The 23,470-nt window shown below is 40.9% G+C and overlaps 2 protein-coding genes across 2 annotated transcripts; both read left to right on the top strand.

Annotated features, from left to right (window-relative positions):
* The first annotated feature begins 5,092 nt into the window (after positions 1-5,092).
* On the top strand, positions 5,093-23,117 carry LOC149970844 (GTPase IMAP family member 9-like). The gene is made up of 3 exons (XM_090225183.1): positions 5,093-5,148; positions 22,208-22,906; positions 23,047-23,117. Coding segments are annotated over exons 1-3 (762 nt in total). The 5' UTR covers positions 5,093-5,147; the 3' UTR covers positions 23,109-23,117.
* Positions 7,381-10,876, top strand: LOC149970845 (GTPase IMAP family member 8-like). Its single transcript, XM_090225180.1, has 2 exons — positions 7,381-8,620; positions 8,769-10,876. Exons 1-2 carry the CDS (start codon positions 7,381-7,383, stop codon positions 10,757-10,759), a joined length of 3,231 nt encoding a protein of 1,076 aa, XP_090081306.1. The 3' UTR covers positions 10,760-10,876.
* Positions 23,118-23,470: the final 353 nt, after the last annotated feature.

Raw genomic sequence — 23,470 nt, 5'->3', positions numbered from 1 at the left:
AGCAGGGTCTTGTAGATGACATGGAGCCAGTGGGTTTGGCGACGAGTATGAAGCGAGGGCCAGCCAACGAGAGCGTACAGGTCGCAATGGTGGGTAGTGTATGGGGCTTTGGTGACAAAACGGATTGCACTGTGATAGACTGCATCCAGTTTGTTGAGTAGGGTATTGGAGGCTATTTTGTAAATTACATCGCCAAAGTCGAGGATTGGTAGGATGGTCAGTTTTACAAGGGTATGTTTGGCAGCATGAGTGAAGGATGCTTTGTTGCGAAATAGGAAGCCAATTCTAGATTTAACTTTGGATTGGAGATGTTTGATATGGGTCTGGAAGGAGAGTTTACAGTCTAACCAGACACCTAAGTATTTGTAGTTGTCCACGTATTCTAAGTCAGAGCCGTCCAGAGTAGTGATGTTGGACAGGCGGGTAGGTGCAGGTAGTGATCGGTTGAAGAGCATGCATTTAGTTTTACTTGTATTTAAGAGCAGTTGGAGGCCACGGAAGGAGAGTTGTATGGCATTGAAGCTTGCCTGGAGGGTTGTTAACACAGTGTCCAAAGAAGGGCCGGAAGTATACAGAATGGTGTCGTCTGCGTAGAGGTGGATCAGAGACTCACCAGCAGCAAGAGCGACCTCATTGATGTATACAGAGAAGAGAGTCGGTCCAAGAATTGAACCCTGTGGCACCCCCATAGAGACTGCCAGAGGTCCGGACAACAGACCCTCAGATTTGACACACTGGCCATGTGAAGGCCAATTAGATGATGATCAAATCACATTCTGTCTCTTATCAATGCTTTTTTAACCTTTGATGCAAGAGAAATGTCAACATCATCATAATGGACGGACCAAGGCGTAGCGTGAGTTGGGTTCCACATATTTATTTACAGTGACACTTAAACAAAACGACCGTGAACTACGTGGTGCTGAATGCACTCACACAAAACAATATCCCACAAAGCAGGTGGGAACAAATTACATCTTAAGTATGATCCCCAATTAGAGACAACGATAATCAGCTGCCTCTAATTTGGAACCATACAAAATACATAGAAATATGAATACTAGATAACCCCCATAGTCACACCCTGAGGCTCTCTATGGTCCGTATGACAAGAAAAAGATACAAGAAAAGTTGTTGAGACAACTAGCTTGATTAAGTCTCCTCCATGTATATCTTACTAGGTCAGGGATATTTAGTCTCCAAATATCCACTATTTATCATGTGTCCATAATATTTGTGATTTCCTTAAGAGCACGGTGAGAGTTTGTAGAGTGATTTCCTTTACAGTCCATTGAGGTACTTCATTAACACCGTGTCATAGTCTCCCACCGTAATGATTTGATCGTTTGTTGCCTGTAAGTTCACTTTCATATTCAACAGGATCCACCTTCCTTGCAAATTATTCTTGACTATTTGCACATTCAAATCAACATTTTTGTTAATTAATATCATCACACCTTTTGAGTTCCATTGTCCATGACAGAAAATTATTTCACCACCCTATTCCTTTTTCCACGCAAGTTAATCTAAGGATGTACAGCGAGTTTCCTGTAAACATTATATGTTATATTCATTTTCTTTAATACACTTAAAGACTGATCTTCTGCTTTTTTTGTAACAATCTCCTGAACCGTTACAATTTATAACTGGCTATTCTTACTATAACTAGATAGTATTCTCAGTCTAAATTGACCACGATTAGGTCTCCCGAGTGGCGCAGCGGTCTAAGGCCCTGCATCGCAGTGCTAGAGGCGCCACTACAGATCTGGGATCGGTCCCGACCTGTGTCACAGTCAGCCGCGACCTAGAGACCCATGAGGCGGCGCACAATTGGCCCAGCGTCGTCCGGGTTAGGGGATGGTTTGGCCGGCAGGGATGTCCTTGTCCCATGCGCTTTAGCGCCTCCTTGTGGTGGGCTGGGAGCATGCACGCTGTCTTCGGCCTCTAACTGTACGGTGTTTCCTCCGACACATTGGTGCAGCTGGCTTCAGGGTTAAGTGAGCAGTGTGTCAAGAAGCAGTGCGGCTTGGTGGGGTCGTGTTTCAGAGGATGCATGGCTCTCGACGGTCCCCAGTCCGGAGCCTCCAGCGACGGTGCCCAGTCCGGGGCCTCCAGCGACGATCTCCAGTCCAGGGCCTCTGGCGATGATCCACGGTCCGGTTCCACAGAAACGGAGGGATCAGCGTAAGGAGGGGGGGCTGCGTCCAGAACCGTAGCCGCCACCGAGGGTAGATGCCCACCCGGACCCTCCCCTATAGGTTCAGGTTTGCGATCGGTAGTCCGCACCTTTGGGGTGGGTGGGGGGGGGGGGGGGGGGGTACTGTCAAGCCCCGACCTTGGATATCTGTTTTTTCTATATATTTTGGTTAGGTCAGGGTGTGACTAGGATGGGTACTCTAGTTTTTGTTTGTCTAGGGGGTTTGTATGTCTATGTTGGCCTGATATGGTTCCCAATCAGAGACAGCTGTTTACCGTTGTCTCTGATTGGGGATCATACTTAGGTAGCCATTTTCCTCATTTGTGTTGTGGGATCTTGTCTATGTATAGTTGCCTTAGTGCACATCAGTAGCTTCACGTTTCGTTTGGTTGTTGTTTTGTTCAGTGAGTTTTGATTTATTAAAATTATGTTGAACTCTACTCACGCTGCACCTTGGTCCGATCCTTACAACGAACGTGACAGAAACACAGGCTTCCAGGGAGGGTAATTTTGGGGCTTCACCATGTTTCATTGAAATGTACAGCTGTGTGTCGTCCACATAGCAGTGAAAGTTAACATTATGTTTCTGAATGACATCACCAAGAGGTAAAATATATAGTGAAAACAATAGTGGTCCTAAAACGGAATCTTGAGGAACACCAAAACTTACAATTGATATGTCAGAGGACAAACCATCCACAGAGACGAACTGATATCTTTCCGACAGATGAGATCTAAACCAGGCCATAACTTATCCGAGTAGACAAATTAGGGTTTCCAGTCTCTCCAAAAGAATGTGGGGATCGATGGTGTCAATAGCTGCAGGACAGATGCCAAACCTTGGTCTGACGGCATTAAAAGGTGATTTACCACCTTCATGAGTGCAGTCTCAGTGCTATGATGGGCTATCAACAGCTTTTCCAAACCATTTTGAGAGGATTGGGATATTCGATATAGGCCGATAGGTTTTTACATTTTCTGGGACAAAGTTTGGCTTTTTCAAGAGACATTTGGTACTCACCCGGTTTGGTACACATCCGGTGGATAGGGAGACGTTTATTATGTTCAACATAGGAGGGCCAAGCACAGGAAGCATCTCTTTCAGTAGTTTAGTTGGAATAGGCTCCAGTATGCAGCTTGAAGGTTTAGAGGCTTTGACTATTTTCATGATTGTTGTGTTGAGATGGGATTTAAAAACTTGAGTGTCTCCATTGATCCTAGGTCCTGGCAGTGTTGTGCAGACTCAGGCACACTTAGCTTTGGAGAAATACGCCGATTCAAAGAGGGGTTCGTAATTTGCTTTCTAGTGATCATAATCTTTTCGTCAAAGAAGTTAATTAATTCATCACTGCTGAAGTGGTGAAAGCCATCTTCTCTTGAGGAATGCTACTTTTTAGTTAGCTTTGTGACAGTACCAAAAATACATTTTTGATTTTTCTTATTTTCCTCAATTAGTTTGAAAAAATAGGATGATTGAGCAGGACAGTACTTTCTTTCCAAGCTAGTCGTAAGACTTTCCAAGCTAGTCGCAAGACTTGGTGGAGAGCCAATTCCGTTCCAATTTTCTGGAAGCTTGATTCAGGTCTCGGATATTTTCTGTATACCAGGGAGCTAGTTTCTTGTGACAAATGTTTTTTGTTTTTAGGGGTGCGACTGCATCGTGGGTATTACGCAAGATTCAATTTAGTTCCTCAGTTAGGTGGTTAACCAATTTTTGTACTCCGAAGTCCAACATAGAAGATCATAAAGAAGTATTGCATTGTGATAATTTCTGATAACTGTCAGACAGATGTGGGAATTGTAATGTGGCACATTTATCGAGACTCGCTAAACTGCCCCCTTCAAACGGGAAGGCATGTCCCCGTGCGTGGGCTAGTCAGTCCCCTCACATGTCCGGGCTGTGCGCTCCGATGACCTTACAGCTGTCATTCCACTTCTGACACCAATGTAGCAAACAACAGGGAGGGGAAGGAAGTGAACCTGGGTCACTGGCGTAAAAGGCCAACACTCAATGCATTGCACCTATAGGGTTAGTCCACTTGGTGGGAATAGTAAACTGTAAAAACTGTTTTCAGAGGATTGTGGGTAATATATATATATTTTACATTACAATACTTTACACAATGTTGTATGCATGTTTGAAGAAACAAAAGCACATTTGTATATTAGTATCAAACAGTTTGTTGTGCTATGAGGTGTAATGGATCATGATGAATAGATATCAAAACCGTTGGGAAAGATTAAGTGGATCTAATGTAGATTAACAGTTCTGGATTTGATACAATTAAGTTGGATCTTAGCCATTGTTTTATGCTGGACTTAATATTTTAGTGTTTGAGAAACATTAAAAGTAAAGTATATTATACATACAAATACATCATCTTGAGTATTCCCAAAAAGCTGATGCAAATAGTTGCAATTTGATTTTGAAGTGGAACCAGCACAATATTTTATTTATTATTTGATCAATTGTTCACAATAACGTTGATATGACATTAAATTAGCTTACCGAAAACCAACATAGCTACTCAACAAAAAAATTATTTCAGAAGAAAGTAGCAGGAGCACTTCAATTATTCTACAAGAACCACAGGTGCTCTTAAAAGGGAATCAGGTTGTCAGACCTGACGGTGTATATTAATAACGTTTTAGCCTATACATTAGTGGGTTTTTAATTTTCAAAGTCTCACGAGTGCCTGGACTTTGACTTTGTTTTATGCCACTTAGCACCTATTTGTGGTTAAAATTGCTCCTATTTGCTTTTCAAAAAATGATTTCAGTTTGTCTTAGAATCGCTCATGTAATACTGCCCTGCATCACACACATTCAACACAAGCAACAATCAACATTAACATCTTTACAAAATACTGATGCTTGTTAATTGGATGTGTTTTCAGTCTCGAATCCAAAGGCCCTGAGACGCAACAGTGTGGAACTATTGCCCCCAAAGAGTGAGTGATCAATAAAATATCAAACATATTTTTTTTCTCTGTCTAAAAGAGTTGTGCATTTATGTTGTTCTGTTGAAATATGGTGCATAATGTTCTGAAAGAAAAGCAAACCAAAATGTTAGTGTCAATATTTTCAACAATGTTTTCCAGCAGACATTTTAAATAAGGTTGTGGTGGTGTTTATGTTACAGTGTCTGAAAGTCCTACAGAGATAAGGATTGTGCTGCTCGGCAAGAATGGCTCTGAGAAGAGTGCTGTCGGGAACTTCATCCTGGAAAGAGGGGCATTTGACCCCAACTATGTACACAACCACTGTGAGAGAGCCAGGGGTCAGGTGGAGGGAAGACACATAGCTGTGATCAACACTCCAGACCTGTTAGACCCTCACATCTCACTTGACAAACTCTCAGAGGAACTGCGTTGGTGTGTCACTCTGTCTGACCCGGGACCTCATGTGTTCCTGTTGGTGCTGCAGCCTGAGGAGTTCACACAGGAAGAGGGAGACAGAATCAGGAAGATCCTAGACACCCTCAGTGACCGGTCCTTTGACTACTCAATGGTACTGACAACTCATGAAGACAAGAGGGGACACATGGATGAGGATCACCCTCTGAATCAGATGGTCAGAGCCTGTAGAGGGAGGCAGCACCTCAGTGACCGCACTCAACTTATAGCAGATGTTGACAAGATTGTAAAGGAGAATGGAGGAGGCTATCTCACCTGTGATGTATTTGAAGATACAAGTGGCATGGTACAAGGGAAAGAGGAAATCCACAGTAAAAAATCTGATTGGATCCTAAAATCTTCCTCTGAGGAAGAACTTGGAAAGGATGTTTTGGAACAAGGCGAATCAGCACAATTGAACAAATGGGAGAACATTAGAGAAATTGGTAAGTATACAGAGAGCACAAAACTTATTGTGAAATGAACATTGAATACCACTGACAATGAACTTTTGTTTCATTTTTACTGGTTTAAATGGACTGCAAAGAGGAAGTCACTGAAATTAATAGTGTCAACTTTTTTTCAGGATTGGTATCACTTAAGCAAGAAAGACGGAAGCCATCAAGCAGTCATGAAAAATGTGGGTAAAATTCAGTAGTTATACACCCCATTGCAACTATTTGTTATTTAAGAGGGAGGACTACGGCTCAGAAGGATTTGTCATTAGGACACATTTTCAGTATTGTTGTTTCTGTTTTCAAAATGTCTATCCTGATAGGCAAATATGGAACAAAAGCTGTGTAGGTAGACGTGACCAAAATATATATATATATACGTTTTATTTTTCACTTAAGTCCATTTCAATATTCTGCCGACCTCCATTCCCAATGTGTTTGTATCTCTGAGGTCCTACTGTACTTTATAGTCTAGTACCATGCTCATGTCATTGTTTTGTTTTAACACTTTTAACGATTAGAATGAGATATGAGTTCACAGCTCGTAAACCAACAGTATCTATCAATTTGAGGTCATTGCGCCCTCTGGTGGATACAAAGACAAATACGGATCAACATTTAGAGATTATTTTTGAGGTGCTGCTTAGTGCAGCGATGTGCTGTGTAGATCTCCCAACCCCACCCCCCCCCCCCCTTATCAATATATTTGTCTCTATTTACTCTCAAATTAGAAAATGCTAATTACCATCAATGTAGATATCATGCAAAACTACAAATCCCTACAAGCTCCTGAATGTCATAGCTTACAATTTTGCTAACAGGTCATTTTAAAACTTGCACAAGACAGTTCACAGAATTGTCCATTTAAAGAAATGTTGCCAATTTATTCATTACTACATGTAGATAACATTAGATAGTTAATCCAGAGATTCTTAGCTAAGCCTACACGAAACACAGCCCTTATTTTAAGTGATTCTAAAATCCCCTATTGGAAAAATAAACGGTGGAAAAACGATAGGTACCATTTCCCTGTATGACCTCTAGGTTTAATGGGTATTATGACACCTCCACTGTGGGGCTCTATGGTGGCCATTAATAATGGTGCTTTGGCGTACAATGTGAGGGATACCAGGGAAATAACTGTGCAAAATAAAATGCTGGAATTGAACTCACACAATATTATTGACTACTACTGTCAAGCATTTTGAAAACAAGCATTGGGAGAAAAACATGATTAATTTGTAACAGGGACAATCCTCCAGTGTGAAAATTTGGTAAACAGGTCAACTACATTATGTTTTATATGCATATCCTTATATTAATCAATGTGTACATGTGTTTTACAGTGTCTTCACTCAGGATTCTGCTTCTGGGGAAGAATGATGACAAGAAGAGTACAGTGGGTAACATGATCCTACAGAAAGAGGCTTTTAGGCCTGCTCCTTTCTTCAACTATAAACAGCAATGTGAGTCAGCCAGTGGGAAGGTGAATGGCAAGTCTGTTACTGTTGTAAAGACTCCAGACTTCTTTGCTCCACATCTGACTGTGAAGTCCCTGATGCAGGAGATGGAGAAATGTAAGACCCTCTCTGCTCCTGGGCCTCATGGGGTCCTGCTGGTGTTGAAGCCTGAGAAGTTCACAGAGGAGAACAGAAACACATTCAAGTTGATCCTGAGCATATTTGGTAAAGAGGCCTTCAAGCACACAATGGTGATCATTACTCATGAGGAAGTCACAGGAAATCCTCATCTGAGTCAAATGATCGACGAATGTGGAGGAAGGCATCATGAAATGTACAAACAAGGAAGTGACCACAAAAAGTTAACTGAAAAGATAGAAAAGATGGTAGAGGAGAATGAATGGAGATACCTCACCTCCAATGAAGAGACGACACATGATACCATGACACCAAAGGCTCAGAGACTGAACGTGGTGCTGTGTGGCAGAAGAGGAGCTGGGAAGACTTCTACAGCTAATGTCATACTGGGTCAGACAGAGTCCAGCCCAAAGTCCAGTTCCTCCTCAGTGTGTGTGAAGAGAGAAGGAGAGGTGTGTGGTCGGCCGGTCACCCTCATCGAGCTGCCTGCTCTGTATGGAACACATCTCACTCAGGAGGAAGTGATGCGTGAGACGTTCCACTGTGTCTCTCTCTGTGACTCTGGAGTCCATGCTTTCCTCCTGGTCGTACCTTTGGGTCCAATTACTGATGAAGACAAAGGAGAGCTGGAGACCATCCAGAAGATTCTCAGCTCACGAGTCAATGACTTTGTCATGGTCCTGTTTAGACAGGATAACATTCCAGTTGATAAAACTGCAGTTGACTTTGTGGAACAAAATGCAGACACAAAGCAACTGATCAAGATATGCAGAGGGCGGTATAACTTCTTTGATGCTTTGAAGATTGAGAACGCTAAGCAGACAACAGAACTTGTAACAGAAATAGTCAAATTGATGGATCAGAACAGAACCTGCTACACTCTGTACATGTACATGGAGGCTAAACACCAATCAGAATTGGACCAAAACAGAAGAATCATGGATTTAGAGGAGAGAATCAGGAACATGTCACAAGGTGAGTTTGTTGAACACAGGGAGGAACAAATACTGGGGGGTGATTGGGAAAGCAATGATTTAACACTATGAACCTTCTGTGTTGATTTCAATATCAATTCATGCAGTAATTCACATTAATTTATTATAATTTGTTGTTTAATTTGTAGGTGCTGAAATGGAGTGTTCCAGCACAGAGTGCATACGGGTGGTGCTGATTGGGAAAACTGGCAATGGGAAGAGCGCCTCTGCAAACACTATCCTGGGCAGAGATGAATTTGAGTCTGAATCCAGCCCTGATTCTGTGACAACAGTTTGCAAGAAGGCAGTCGGCAGAGTTGATGGAAGAACAGTTTCTGTGGTGGACACACCTGGCCTTTTTGACACAACATTGTCTAATAAAGATGTTCAGCAAGAGATAGTGAAATGTGTTTCCCTGTCAGCTCCTGGACCCCATGTGTTTATCATAGTGTTGAGTATCGGGAGAATCACGAAAGAGGAGCTGGACACTTTGGACCTCATAGAGACAACCTTTGGTCCACGGGCAGGAATGTTCTGCTTAGTTCTGTTTACTAGAGGAGATGACTTGGGAAAGAAATCAATTCAAGATTACATTGGGAAAAATTCCAAACTGAAAAAACTGATCAGAGATTGTGGAGACAGATTCCATGTCTTCAACAACAGAGTTGAAGATGACCGTACACAGGTCACTGAACTTCTTAAGAAGATTAACAAAATGGTGTCCATGAACAAGGGCAGTTTCTACACCAGTGAGATGTTCCAGGAGGCAGAGACCGCCATTAAACAAAAACAGGAAGCAATACTGAAGGAGAGAGAGATGGAGATAAAGGCTGACATGGAGAAACTGAAGGTCAGACATGAAACAGACATGGAAAAGATGAAGTCAAAGTTGGAAGAGGAGAGATTGAAAGTTCAGGAGGAAAGACAGCTGAGAGAAAAACTGATGAGAGAGAGAGAGGAAGCTATTAGAAAAGAACATGAAGACAAGGAGAAAGCAGAGACGGAAGAAAGAGAGTTGGAGGACAAAAAAAGGAAAGAGGATGAAAAGTTGAAAAAAGAAATATGGGACACAGAAAAAGAAAAGATGGAAAAAGAGATAAAAACTCAGGAAATAAAGTTGGAGAAACAAAAAAGAGAAAAGGAAGAAGAATACAACATGAGGATTGAACAACAGAGAAAGGAAGAGAAAGACAAAGAAGAACGGCTTATAAATCAAGAAATTATGTTTGAAAAATTAAAAAAGGCAGAAATGGAAAGGAGAGCAACAGAAGAGGATGAGAGAAGAAAGAATGAAGAGAAAGAAAGACGAGAGTGGCAAAGAAAAATAAAGGAAGCAGAGAAAAGTCAAACAGAAAACATTCAGACAAAAAAAAGGGAATGGGAGGAACAATTACAAACAGTAATAAACAGACAACAGCATAGAGAAATGTTGTGGGGACAGAATGAGTTACAAACTCTTGTAGAACAAGAGAATAAACAGAGGAGATTGAGAGAGGAGTTTGAAAGAGAGAGAGAACGAGATAGAATAAAGATGAAGGAATTAGAAGAGCAGAGGAGAGAAACAGAGCAGAAAGAAAGAGAACGAATAGAACAAGACTTTGAAGAAAAGAGGAGAGAGTTGACAGACAAAATGACAACGCAACGAGAGCAGTGGGAGAAAGAACGTAGAGAGGAACAGGAAAGAAGAATTCAAGAGGATGTAAATAGAAGAGTGGAGGAGAGACTAAGACTAAGAAAACTGGAGGAAACATTTCAACAAGAACGTGAGAATGAGAACATCAGGAAAGAGAAGGAAGATACAGCCAGGAAAGAACAAGAAGAGAAGAAATGGAAGGAAATGAGGGAAGAGCATGAAAGGAAAACAAAGGAAAGTATGGGTAAATATGAACAAGAGGCCAGAACACAAGCAGAGGAGTTGAATAACTTTAAAGAGAAATGTGAAAAAAGGCAAAATAAATTGTTGGAACAACTTGAAGATGAGAAGATACTACTGCAAAATCACAAAGTGGAGTATGACCGATTAAACGATCTATATAGTCATAATAAAGACGAATGGACAAACAAAATGCAGGAGTTGAAGGAAAAGCATGAGGTAGAGATACATTATTTGAAGGAAGCAGCCAGATGTGTTGTACAGTGAGGAATCTTGATCCCCATGTGAATTGGACTGGTATAACCAATGAACATCGTAATGTAGTTATTCCAGAATTTCAGTTATATTTTAAACAGACTGCAATGATGTGAACAGCATTGTGAACCAAAGATATTGGTTCCCAATGCTGAGCACATGTTCAGAAAACAATGTCATTCTTACTTTGAGGTACTGTCACTTCATTTTGATAGCTGGTTTGCCTCTTAGGGCCACTGTTTTTTTAAACCTTTATTTAACTAGGCAAGTCAGTTAAGAACACATTCTTATTTTCAATGATGACCAAGGAACAGTGGGTTAACTGCCTTTTTCAGGGGCAGGCCACAGATTTTTACCTCGTCAGCTCAGTGATTCGCTCTAGCAACCTTTCGATTACTAGTCCAACGCTCTAACCACTAGGCTACCCTGCCGCCCCACTAAGGTACAAGAATGTAATGGTGCGCACTATTTAGTTATATTTTAAACAGACTGTAGTGATGTGAACAGCATTGTGAACCAAAGATAGTTGTTTCCCAATGCTGAGCACATGTACAGAAAACAATGTAATTTTTACTTTGAGGCACTGTAACTTAATTTTGAAAGCCGGTTTGCCTCTTAGGGCCACTGTTTTGAAGCCCTACTAAGGTACAACATGTAATAGTGCACGCTATTTACTGTTAAATGACGATGATAACACAAATGCACCATATATAAACTGCTCCACTTATGTCAAAGATGAGACATGGAAAATAAAATGTGAGATTATGCCCTCTGATAATACATAATGATAGAAAAATGTATATTTCCCTTAAAATAGGGTTTGTACATCAAATGTAAATACAAACCGGACAGTAATGATGAGAAGGAGGAGGAGGATGATGACAATGGTGATGATGATTGTTGATGGTTTAAACGCTGAGATAATTCTTAGTACAAAACTATCTTTGTTCCCCATTCTTTTAACAGTCCGTTGAAAATCAAAACATATCTAAACAGTTACATACTGTACTATACAGACAGAGAACTACTATAGGCACAGAATGTTCACCTGTTCTAGCCCAAAGTAATTGCCTTCCAGGCCTGTATTAGCAACTGCTGTGTGACTTGTATTTGTTGATTTCATACTTGTCATTTGTATGTGTTACTGTGCTTTATATATATCACGATTTCTGTTTTTGTTGTTCAAACAACAAAATAATAAAATGTCAAAAGAGACACATCAACAAATCTGTTAATTGTCCATTTTATTTCTATCACTTCATAGATGTTTCCATTGTCTTGTTATTATGAGGCTGAGTTGGGGTCTTGGGTGAGGTCCACCAATAGAGATTTTCCATTGTCTTGTTATTATGAGGCTGAGTTGGGGTCTTGGGTGAGGTCCATCAATAGAGATTTTCCTTAGTTCACCCAAAGTAAGAACTGCATTCCAAATTTTGGTTTTGTTGAACCTTTTTCACATTTCATGTCCAAATCATCTTCAAGTAACTCCATTGAGCTACACAATCAATTACAGACACTTTGGGATGAGTTGGACATGCAATGGCAAAAATGCTAATTGAGGATTTTGACTTGCATTGGTTTTTTTTGTGTGTTTTTTTTCACCTTTATTTAACCAGGTAGGCTAGCTGAGAACAAGTTTTCATTTGCAACTGCGACCTGGCCAAGATAAAGCATAGCAGTGTGAACAGACAACACAGAGTTACACATGGAGTAAACAATTAACAAGTCAATAACACAGCAGAAAAAAAGAGAGTCTATATACATTGTGTGCAAAAGGCATGAGGAGGTAGGCGAATAGTTACAATATTGCAGATTAACACTGGAGTGATAAATGATCAGATGGTCATGTACAGGTAGAGATATTGGTGTGCAAGAGAGCAGAAAAGTAAAATAAAAACAGTATGGGGATGAGGTAGGTAAAAATGGGTGGGCTATTTACCGATGGACTATGTACAGCTGCAGCGATCGGTTAGCTGCTCAGATAGCAGATGTTTGAAGTTGGTGAGGGAGATAAAAGTCTCCAACTTCAGCGATTTTTGCAATTTGTTCCAGTCACAGGCAGCAGAGAACTGGAACAAAAGGCGGCCAAATGAGGTGTTGGCTTTAGGGATGATCAGTGAGATACACCTGCTGGAGCGCGTGCTACGGGTGGGTGTTGCCATCGTGACCAGTGAACTGAGATAAGGCGGAGCTTTACCTAGCATGGACTTGTAGATGACCTGGAGCCAGTGGGTCTGGCGACGAATATGTAAAGAGGGCCAGCCGACTAGAGCATACAGGTCGCAGTGGTGGGTGGTATAAGGTGCTTTAGTAACAAAACGGATGGCACTGTGATAAACTGCATCCAGTTTTCTGAGTAGAGTGTTGGAAGCTATTTTGTAGATGACATCGCCGAAGTCGAGGATCGGTAGGATAGTCAGTTTTACTAGTTTGTGGACCAAAATGGTAAAAGGTTATATTAACCTTTTATGGATGTATTTGTATTGGCGTTTTAAATATAAACTATGCACCTTATGACTTTCAGTAACGTGCAGGCATCACACAGACGTTAGTAAGGCGTTGGAATGATGACGTCAGTCAGACGTTCAATGGTAGGTGACAGCCACATGGTGGTACTGTTGCCTAGGTTTAACACGAAGACGTCATAAAGACATTAGTAAGGCGTTGGTATCAAGTCATCAAGTCATGTCAGTCAGACGTTCAATGGTAGGTGACAGCCACACGGTGGTATGGTTGTCTAGGCTTAATTCTGGCACTTATCACCCCCCATAGCCACTGGCTCAATCTCCCAACGGCCAGGCCACCAGCCCATCAAGATCCCCCCACAGTTTACCCAAGAGATGCCTCCCCACCATCTGAGACCCCCCCTCACAGTCCCAATATTTTTTTGAATCATAATACAAATAACATAAACAAAAGAGAGACAAAGGAAAACAGAAAATAACAACGCAGAAAACAAAAGACATCAAGGACAACAAAAAGCATAACAGCAAGACCAACTGAATACGTTTTAGTTCACTGTTTACGTGTGTGTGTGTGTGTGTGTGTGTGTGTGTGTGTGTGTGTGTGTGTGTGTGTGTGTGTGTGTGTGTGTGTGTGTGTGTGTGTGTGTGTGTGTGTGTGTGTCTGTGTATGTGTGTGTGTGTGTGTGTGTATGTGTGTGTGTATGTGCACGTTTGAATGAGAGTGTGCATATGCATGTGTACAAGGGTGCAAATTCCTGCGCTGCATCAGCCACAGGCAAACAGGCATTAGCAACGCTGCCCCTCAGTGTCATTCAAATGTACTTTTTGTTTTGTTTTATTTAGACTTAAAAGTTGTTGTTTTTTATCTTTGACTGTCATTTTATCCCCAGCCCAGCAACTCCCCTCCCCTTTGTCTCCAATTCCACATCCCAATCCTCAGCTTCCCTCAGCCCATCTTCAGCCCATCCTCAGCTTCCCTCAGCCAATCCTCAGCTTCCCTCAGCCCATCCCACCCATCTCTGCTGGCCACCCTCTTTGGATTTCTACGCACCATATATTTTTCAACTATGCTGTGTTTAACACACAATTTTAATCTATGTAATCGAATAGAATCCACAGATTGCGAGTTGAAGATGAATACTTGTCCTAAGAGTATTAGTAATAAATAAATGGTCTATTGATTCAACAAAATCTGCGATGATGTATGCACCAAATATTCAACATTTTGTTTGTGGCAAGAATTCTATACAATAATTTTAGCTGAAAAGCACAAAGTCATGAATTTGTTATAGTTTTATATATCAACTCATAAACCCTGTACCATGGAATTGGTACATAAAAAATCTCTTCACAACTATTTTGCAATCTGTATGGCACAGCTGTCAACATCCTGGTCCTCAAATGAAACTGGTATACTTTCCTATTTATGCTATTTTTATTCCTACTCCAGTTTTGATCCTTTATATTGGGCAGACAGACCAGTTCCCTACCTCCTCCCGCTGCCAGCTGCCTCCATTTTTGGGTAATGATGTAATTGTTTGTAATCTTGGATTGAGCAGACCTTCCCATACAATTATGATAACTTCATGAAAGACCTAACTCTACAATTTGAATTTACAATATCATTTAAAAGCGAAACACCCTTTTCAAACATATTTTCCATAAATGCAGGTATTTTATAAACCAGCACATTTTAGTTCAGCTATGATATTTGTTGTAATATCTGTTCTGTCTTTTCAGGGGGATGAAATTAAAATTGCAGCCAGCTCTGCAATGCTTGATTGAAAAAGAGAGATACTTTGAAAAAAGTTTCATTTTCAATTAATCGAAAATGGTGCGATTAATGGCAATCTGCACAAAGGCAAAAAGGACATTTTAGGGTTCAAGTAAAACTTTCGTATAAGTGAAGCTTTTACAGAGAGTTTAGTGCTTTTATATGTAATAATCTTCAACACCCAATTCATATTTATTATATAGATAGGTACAGTTTATTTTGTCTGGTTCAGCATCCCAGATAAAATATGTTTTGCTCATATGATTTGTAAAACAAATCATCAGCCATAAGTAAGTGAGTAAACTGAGATATGACTAAGGAACAAAATCCAGGCATTTACAAATAAAATCCAGTCCTTTTCAAAATCCGCTATGAATACCAGGCCTGGATTTTTAGATGTTTCATGTTGTTCTGTTATTTCTAGTAGTTGTCATATGTTATCTCCAATGTATCGTCCATATATAAAAAAAAACTGTCTGATCAGGATGAACAATACCTGGTAAAACCTTTTTAATTCTGAGTGCTATGCATTTCGCTAGTATTTTTTGCATCACAACATTGAAGTGTAGGAGGCCTCCAATTGTTTAGATAAGACTGGATCTTTATATCTTGTTTTAATAATAGTGAAGTCAGACCTTCTTGCTGAGTACCTGACAGACTACCATTGCTATAGGAGTAGTTAAAACAAGTTTAATAATCAAGATTTTAGTACTGTATATCAAAAAAGGCTTGATATACCGGTATACCATCAAGCCCTGGGGTTTTTACAGACAAAGGATTTAATAGCCTCTAGAAGTTATTCCTCTGTAATTTGGCCTTCACACTGATCTTTTTGTACATTTGTTAATTTAAAATAAATATATTATTTGGAAAAACATCCTTACAGTAATCTGCATTCAGAGGCTGAGGATGAGACAGAAAAGAAAACATCTGCCTAAAATATTGTTTCCTGTTTTAAAATATAATTTGGAGAATCATAGATGACACCGTCTTTAGTAATATTGTTTCTATAGACAGAAACTGATTTGATTTTTATTATTGATGGATATTGAATTGAATGACCTCTGAAGGTACAATAATGGGATTTGCTGAACCTATATTGTGCTGAAGAAAATGCTATAAATTATTTTGTCTTAGTTAAAAATAAATTGTCCTCCAGTACTCTTTGATTCAATTTCCAATATCCCCGTCCACGTGGAAATCCTGTAGGAGTTATGTTTTATTTTTATTTATTTTATTTATTTTACCTTTATTTAACCAGGTAGGCAAGTTGAGAACAAGTTCTCATTTACAATTGCGACCTGGCCAAGATAAAGCAAAGCAGTTCGACAGATACAACAACACAGAGTTACACATGGAGTAAAACAAACATACAGTCAATAATAAAGTATAAACAAGTCTATATACAATGTGAGCAAATGAGGTGAGAAGGGAGGTAAAGGCAAAAAAAGGCCTTGGTGGCAAGGTAAATACAATATAGCAAGTAAAACACTGGAATGGTAGTTTTGCAATGGAAGAATGTGCAAAGTAGAAATAAAAATAATGGGGTGCAAAGGAGCAAAATAAATAAATAAATTAAATACAGTTGGGAAAGAGGTAGTTGATAGGGCTAAATTATATGTGGGCTATGTACAGGTGCAGTAATCTGTGAGCTGCTCTGACAGTTGGTGCTTAAAGCTAGTGAGGGAGATAAGTGTTTCCAGTTTCAGAGATTTTTGTAGTTCGTTCCAGTCATTGGCAGCAGAGAACTGGAAAGAGAGGCGGCCAAAGAAAGAATTGGTTTTGGGGGTGACTAGAGAGATATACCTGCTGGAGCGTGTGCTACAGGTGGGAGATGCTATGGTGACCAGCGAGCTGAGATAAGGGGGGACTTTACCTAGCAGGGTCTTGTAGATGACATGGAGCCAGTGGGTTTGGCGACGAGTATGAAGCGAGGGCCAGCCAACGAGAGCGTACAGGTCGCAATGGTGGGTAGTGTATGGGGCTTTGGTGACAAAACGGATTGCACTGTGATAGACTGCATCCAGTTTGTTGAGTAGGGTATTGGAGGCTATTTTGTAAATTACATCGCCAAAGTCGAGGATTGGTAGGATGGTCAGTTTTACAAGGGTATGTTTGGCAGCATGAGTGAAGGATGCTTTGTTGCGAAATAGGAAGCCAATTCTAGATTTAACTTTGGATTGGAGATGTTTGATATGGGTCTGGAAGGAGAGTTTACAGTCTAACCAGACACCTAAGTATTTGTAGTTGTCCACGTATTCTAAGTCAGAGCCGTCCAGAGTAGTGATGTTGGACAGGCGGGTAGGTGCAGGTAGTGATCGGTTGAAGAGCATGCATTTAGTTTTACTTGTATTTAAGAGCAGTTGGAGGCCACGGAAGGAGAGTTGTATGGCATTGAAGCTTGCCTGGAGGGTTGTTAACACAGTGTCCAAAGAAGGGCCGGAAGTATACAGAATGGTGTCGTCTGCGTAGAGGTGGATCAGAGACTCACCAGCAGCAAGAGCGACCTCATTGATGTATACAGAGAAGAGAGTCGGTCCAAGAATTGAACCCTGTGGCACCCCCATAGAGACTGCCAGAGGTCCGGACAACAGACCCTCAGATTTGACACACTGGCCATGTGAAGGCCAATTAGATGATGATCAAATCACATTCTGTCTCTTATCAATGCTTTTTTAACCTTTGATGCAAGAGAAATGTCAACATCATCATAATGGACGGACCAAGGCGTAGCGTGAGTTGGGTTCCACATATTTATTTACAGTGACACTTAAACAAAACGACCGTGAACTACGTGGTGCTGAATGCACTCACACAAAACAATATCCCACAAAGCAGGTGGGAACAAATTACATCTTAAGTATGATCCCCAATTAGAGACAACGATAATCAGCTGCCTCTAATTTGGAACCATACAAAATACATAGAAATATGAATACTAGATAACCCCCATAGTCACACCCTGAGGCTCTCTATGGTCCGTATGACAAGAAAAAGATACAAGAAAAGTTGTTGAGACAACTAGCTTGATTAAGTCTCCTCCATGTATATCTTACTAGGTCAGGGATATTTAGTCTCCAAATATCCACTATTTATCATGTGTCCATAATATTTGTGATTTCCTTAAGAGCACGGTGAGAGTTTGTAGAGTGATTTCCTTTACAGTCCATTGAGGTACTTCATTAACACCGTGTCATAGTCTCCCACCGTAATGATTTGATCGTTTGTTGCCTGTAAGTTCACTTTCATATTCAACAGGATCCACCTTCCTTGCAAATTATTCTTGACTATTTGCACATTCAAATCAACATTTTTGTTAATTAATATCATCACACCTTTTGAGTTCCATTGTCCATGACAGAAAATTATTTCACCACCCTATTCCTTTTTCCACGCAAGTTAATCTAAGGATGTACAGCGAGTTTCCTGTAAACATTATATGTTATATTCATTTTCTTTAATACACTTAAAGACTGATCTTCTGCTTTTTTTGTAACAATCTCCTGAACCGTTACAATTTATAACTGGCTATTCTTACTATAACTAGATAGTATTCTCAGTCTAAATTGACCACGATTAGGTCTCCCGAGTGGCGCAGCGGTCTAAGGCCCTGCATCGCAGTGCTAGAGGCGCCACTACAGATCTGGGATCGGTCCCGACCTGTGTCACAGTCAGCCGCGACCTAGAGACCCATGAGGCGGCGCACAATTGGCCCAGCGTCGTCCGGGTTAGGGGATGGTTTGGCCGGCAGGGATGTCCTTGTCCCATGCGCTTTAGCGCCTCCTTGTGGTGGGCTGGGAGCATGCACGCTGTCTTCGGCCTCTAACTGTACGGTGTTTCCTCCGACACATTGGTGCAGCTGGCTTCAGGGTTAAGTGAGCAGTGTGTCAAGAAGCAGTGCGGCTTGGTGGGGTCGTGTTTCAGAGGATGCATGGCTCTCGACGGTCCCCAGTCCGGAGCCTCCAGCGACGGTGCCCAGTCCGGGGCCTCCAGCGACGATCTCCAGTCCAGGGCCTCTGGCGATGATCCACGGTCCGGTTCCACAGAAACGGAGGGATCAGCGTAAGGAGGGGGGGCTGCGTCCAGAACCGTAGCCGCCACCGAGGGTAGATGCCCACCCGGACCCTCCCCTATAGGTTCAGGTTTGCGATCGGTAGTCCGCACCTTTGGGGTGGGTGGGGGGGGGGGGGGGGGGTACTGTCAAGCCCCGACCTTGGATATCTGTTTTTTCTATATATTTTGGTTAGGTCAGGGTGTGACTAGGATGGGTACTCTAGTTTTTGTTTGTCTAGGGGGTTTGTATGTCTATGTTGGCCTGATATGGTTCCCAATCAGAGACAGCTGTTTACCGTTGTCTCTGATTGGGGATCATACTTAGGTAGCCATTTTCCTCATTTGTGTTGTGGGATCTTGTCTATGTATAGTTGCCTTAGTGCACATCAGTAGCTTCACGTTTCGTTTGGTTGTTGTTTTGTTCAGTGAGTTTTGATTTATTAAAATTATGTTGAACTCTACTCACGCTGCACCTTGGTCCGATCCTTACAACGAACGTGACAGAAACACAGGCTTCCAGGGAGGGTAATTTTGGGGCTTCACCATGTTTCATTGAAATGTACAGCTGTGTGTCGTCCACATAGCAGTGAAAGTTAACATTATGTTTCTGAATGACATCACCAAGAGGTAAAATATATAGTGAAAACAATAGTGGTCCTAAAACGGAATCTTGAGGAACACCAAAACTTACAATTGATATGTCAGAGGACAAACCATCCACAGAGACGAACTGATATCTTTCCGACAGATGAGATCTAAACCAGGCCATAACTTATCCGAGTAGACAAATTAGGGTTTCCAGTCTCTCCAAAAGAATGTGGGGATCGATGGTGTCAATAGCTGCAGGACAGATGCCAAACCTTGGTCTGACGGCATTAAAAGGTGATTTACCACCTTCATGAGTGCAGTCTCAGTGCTATGATGGGCTATCAACAGCTTTTCCAAACCATTTTGAGAGGATTGGGATATTCGATATAGGCCGATAGGTTTTTACATTTTCTGGGACAAAGTTTGGCTTTTTCAAGAGACATTTGGTACTCACCCGGTTTGGTACACATCCGGTGGATAGGGAGACGTTTATTATGTTCAACATAGGAGGGCCAAGCACAGGAAGCATCTCTTTCAGTAGTTTAGTTGGAATAGGCTCCAGTATGCAGCTTGAAGGTTTAGAGGCTTTGACTATTTTCATGATTGTTGTGTTGAGATGGGATTTAAAAACTTGAGTGTCTCCATTGATCCTAGGTCCTGGCAGTGTTGTGCAGACTCAGGCACACTTAGCTTTGGAGAAATACGCCGATTCAAAGAGGGGTTCGTAATTTGCTTTCTAGTGATCATAATCTTTTCGTCAAAGAAGTTAATTAATTCATCACTGCTGAAGTGGTGAAAGCCATCTTCTCTTGAGGAATGCTACTTTTTAGTTAGCTTTGTGACAGTACCAAAAATACATTTTTGATTTTTCTTATTTTCCTCAATTAGTTTGAAAAAATAGGATGATTGAGCAGGACAGTACTTTCTTTCCAAGCTAGTCGTAAGACTTTCCAAGCTAGTCGCAAGACTTGGTGGAGAGCCAATTCCGTTCCAATTTTCTGGAAGCTTGATTCAGGTCTCGGATATTTTCTGTATACCAGGGAGCTAGTTTCTTGTGACAAATGTTTTTTGTTTTTAGGGGTGCGACTGCATCGTGGGTATTACGCAAGATTCAATTTAGTTCCTCAGTTAGGTGGTTAACCAATTTTTGTACTCCGAAGTCCAACATAGAAGATCATAAAGAAGTATTGCATTGTGATAATTTCTGATAACTGTCAGACAGATGTGGGAATTGTAATGTGGCACATTTATCGAGACTCGCTAAACTGCCCCCTTCAAACGGGAAGGCATGTCCCCGTGCGTGGGCTAGTCAGTCCCCTCACATGTCCGGGCTGTGCGCTCCGATGACCTTACAGCTGTCATTCCACTTCTGACACCAATGTAGCAAACAACAGGGAGGGGAAGGAAGTGAACCTGGGTCACTGGCGTAAAAGGCCAACACTCAATGCATTGCACCTATAGGGTTAGTCCACTTGGTGGGAATAGTAAACTGTAAAAACTGTTTTCAGAGGATTGTGGGTAATATATATATATTTTACATTACAATACTTTACACAATGTTGTATGCATGTTTGAAGAAACAAAAGCACATTTGTATATTAGTATCAAACAGTTTGTTGTGCTATGAGGTGTAATGGATCATGATGAATAGATATCAAAACCGTTGGGAAAGATTAAGTGGATCTAATGTAGATTAACAGTTCTGGATTTGATACAATTAAGTTGGATCTTAGCCATTGTTTTATGCTGGACTTAATATTTTAGTGTTTGAGAAACATTAAAAGTCAAGTATATTATACATACAAATACATCATCTTGAGTATTCCCAAAAAGCTGATGCAAATAGTTGCAATTTGATTTTGAAGTGGAACCAGCACAATATTTTATTTATTATTTGATCAATTGTTCACAATAACGTTGATATGACATTAAATTAGCTTACCGAAAACCAACATAGCTACTCAACAAAAAAAATGATTTCAGAAGAAAGTAGCAGGAGCACTTCAATTATTCTACAAGAACCACAGGTGCTCTTAAAAGGGAATCAGGTTGTCAGACCTGACGGTGTATATTAATAACGTTTTAGCCTATACATTAGTGGGTTTTTAATTTTCAAAGTCTCACGAGTGCCTGGACTTTGACTTTTTTTATGCCACTTAGCACCTAATCGTGGTTAAAATGGTTCCTATTTGCTTTTCAAAAAATTATTTCAGTTTGTCTTAAAATCGCTCATGTAATACTGCCCTGCATCACACACATTCAACACAAGCAACAATCAACATTAACATCTTTACAAAATACTGATGCTTGTTAATTGGATGTGTTTTCAGTCTCGAATCCCAAGGCCCTGAGACGCAACAGTGTGGAACTATTGCCCCCAAAGAGTGAGTGATCAATAAAATATCAAACAGATTTTTTTTTCTCTGTCTAGATTGAAGAGTTGTGCATTTATGTTGTTCTGTTGAAATATGGTGCATAATGTTCTGAAAGAAAAGCAAACCAAAATGTTAGTGTCAATATTTTCAACAATGTTTTCCAGCAGACATTTTAAATAAGGTTGTGGTGGTGTTTATGTTACAGTGTCTGAAAGTCCTACAGAGCTAAGGATTGTGCTGCTCGGCAAGAATGGCTCTAAGAAGAGTGCTGTTGGGAACGTCATCCTGGACAGAGGGGCATTTGACCCCAACTATGTACACAACCACTGTGAGAGAGCCAGGGGTCAGGTGGAGGGAAGACGCATAGCTGTGATCAACACTCCAGACCTGTTAGACCCTAACATGTCACATGACAAACTCTCAGAGGAACTGCGTTGGTGTGTCACTATGTCTGACCCGGGACCTCATGTGTTCCTGTTGGTGCTGCAGCCTGAGGAGTTCACACAGGAAGAGGGAGACAGAATCAGGAAGATCCTAGACACCCTCAGTGACCGGTCCTTTGACTACTCAATGGTACTGACAACTCATGAAGACAAGAGGGGACACATGGATGAGGATCACCCTCTGAATCAGATGGTCAGAGCCTGTAGAGGGAGGCAGCACCTCAGTGACCGCACTCAACTTATAGCAGATGTTGACAAGATTGTAAAGGAGAATGGAGGAGACTATCTCACCTGTGATGTATTTGAAGATACAAGTGGCATGGTACAAGGGAAAGAGGAAATCCACAGTAGTAAATCTGATTGGATCCTAAAATCTTCCTCTAAGGAAGAACTTGGAAAGGATGTTTTGGAACAAGGCGAATCAGCACAATTGAACAAATGGGAGAACATTAGAGAAATTGGTAAGTATACAGAGAGCACAAAACTTATTGTGAAATGAACATTGAATACCACTGACAATGAACTTTTGTTTCATTTTTACTGGTTTAAATGGACTGCAAAGAGGAAGTCACTGAAATTAATAGTGTCAACTTTTTTTCAGGATTGGTATCACTTAAGCAAGAAAGACAGAAGCCATCAAGCAGTCATGAAAAATGTGGGTAAAATTCAGTAGTTATACACCCTATTGCAACTATTTGTTATTTAAGAGGGAGGACTACGGCTCAGAAGGATTTGTCATTAGGACACATTTTCAGTATTGTTGTTTCTGTTTTCAAAATGTCTATCCTGATAGGCAAATATGGTACAAAAGTTGTGTAGGTAGACGTGACCAAAATATATATATATACGTTTTATTTTTCACTTAAGTCCATTTCAATATTCTGCCGACCTCCATTCCCAATGTGTTTGTATCTCTGAGGTCCTACTGTACTTTATAGTCTAGTACCATGCTCATGTCATTGTTTTGTTTTAACACTTTTAACGATTAGAATGAGATATGAGTTCACAGCTCGTAAACCAACAGT

Source organism: Oncorhynchus mykiss, chromosome 28 (genome assembly GCF_057628025.1).
Source record: "Oncorhynchus mykiss isolate SJ-2025 chromosome 28, ASM5762802v1, whole genome shotgun sequence".
Classification (NCBI taxonomy): Eukaryota; Metazoa; Chordata; class Actinopteri; order Salmoniformes; family Salmonidae; genus Oncorhynchus; species Oncorhynchus mykiss.
The sequence above is the reverse complement of the archived record's forward strand: the minus strand, read 5'-3'. Positions and strand labels throughout refer to the sequence as shown.

What these genes read in the sequence shown, in the direction of transcription:
- LOC149970845 (XM_090225180.1), top strand. Translation starts at nt 7,381, where the DNA reads ATGTGTTTTACAGTGTCTTCACTCAGGATTCTGCTTCTGGGGAAGAAT. An exon ending in AATCAGGAACATGTCACAAG is followed by an intron (nt 8,621 to 8,768) that starts GTGAGTTTGTTG and finishes TTTAATTTGTAG; the next exon opens with GTGCTGAAATGGAGTGTTCC.
- LOC149970844 (XM_090225183.1), top strand. An exon ending in GGAGAACATTAGAGAAATTG is followed by an intron (nt 22,907 to 23,046) that starts GTAAGTATACAG and finishes ACTTTTTTTCAG; the next exon opens with GATTGGTATCACTTAAGCAA.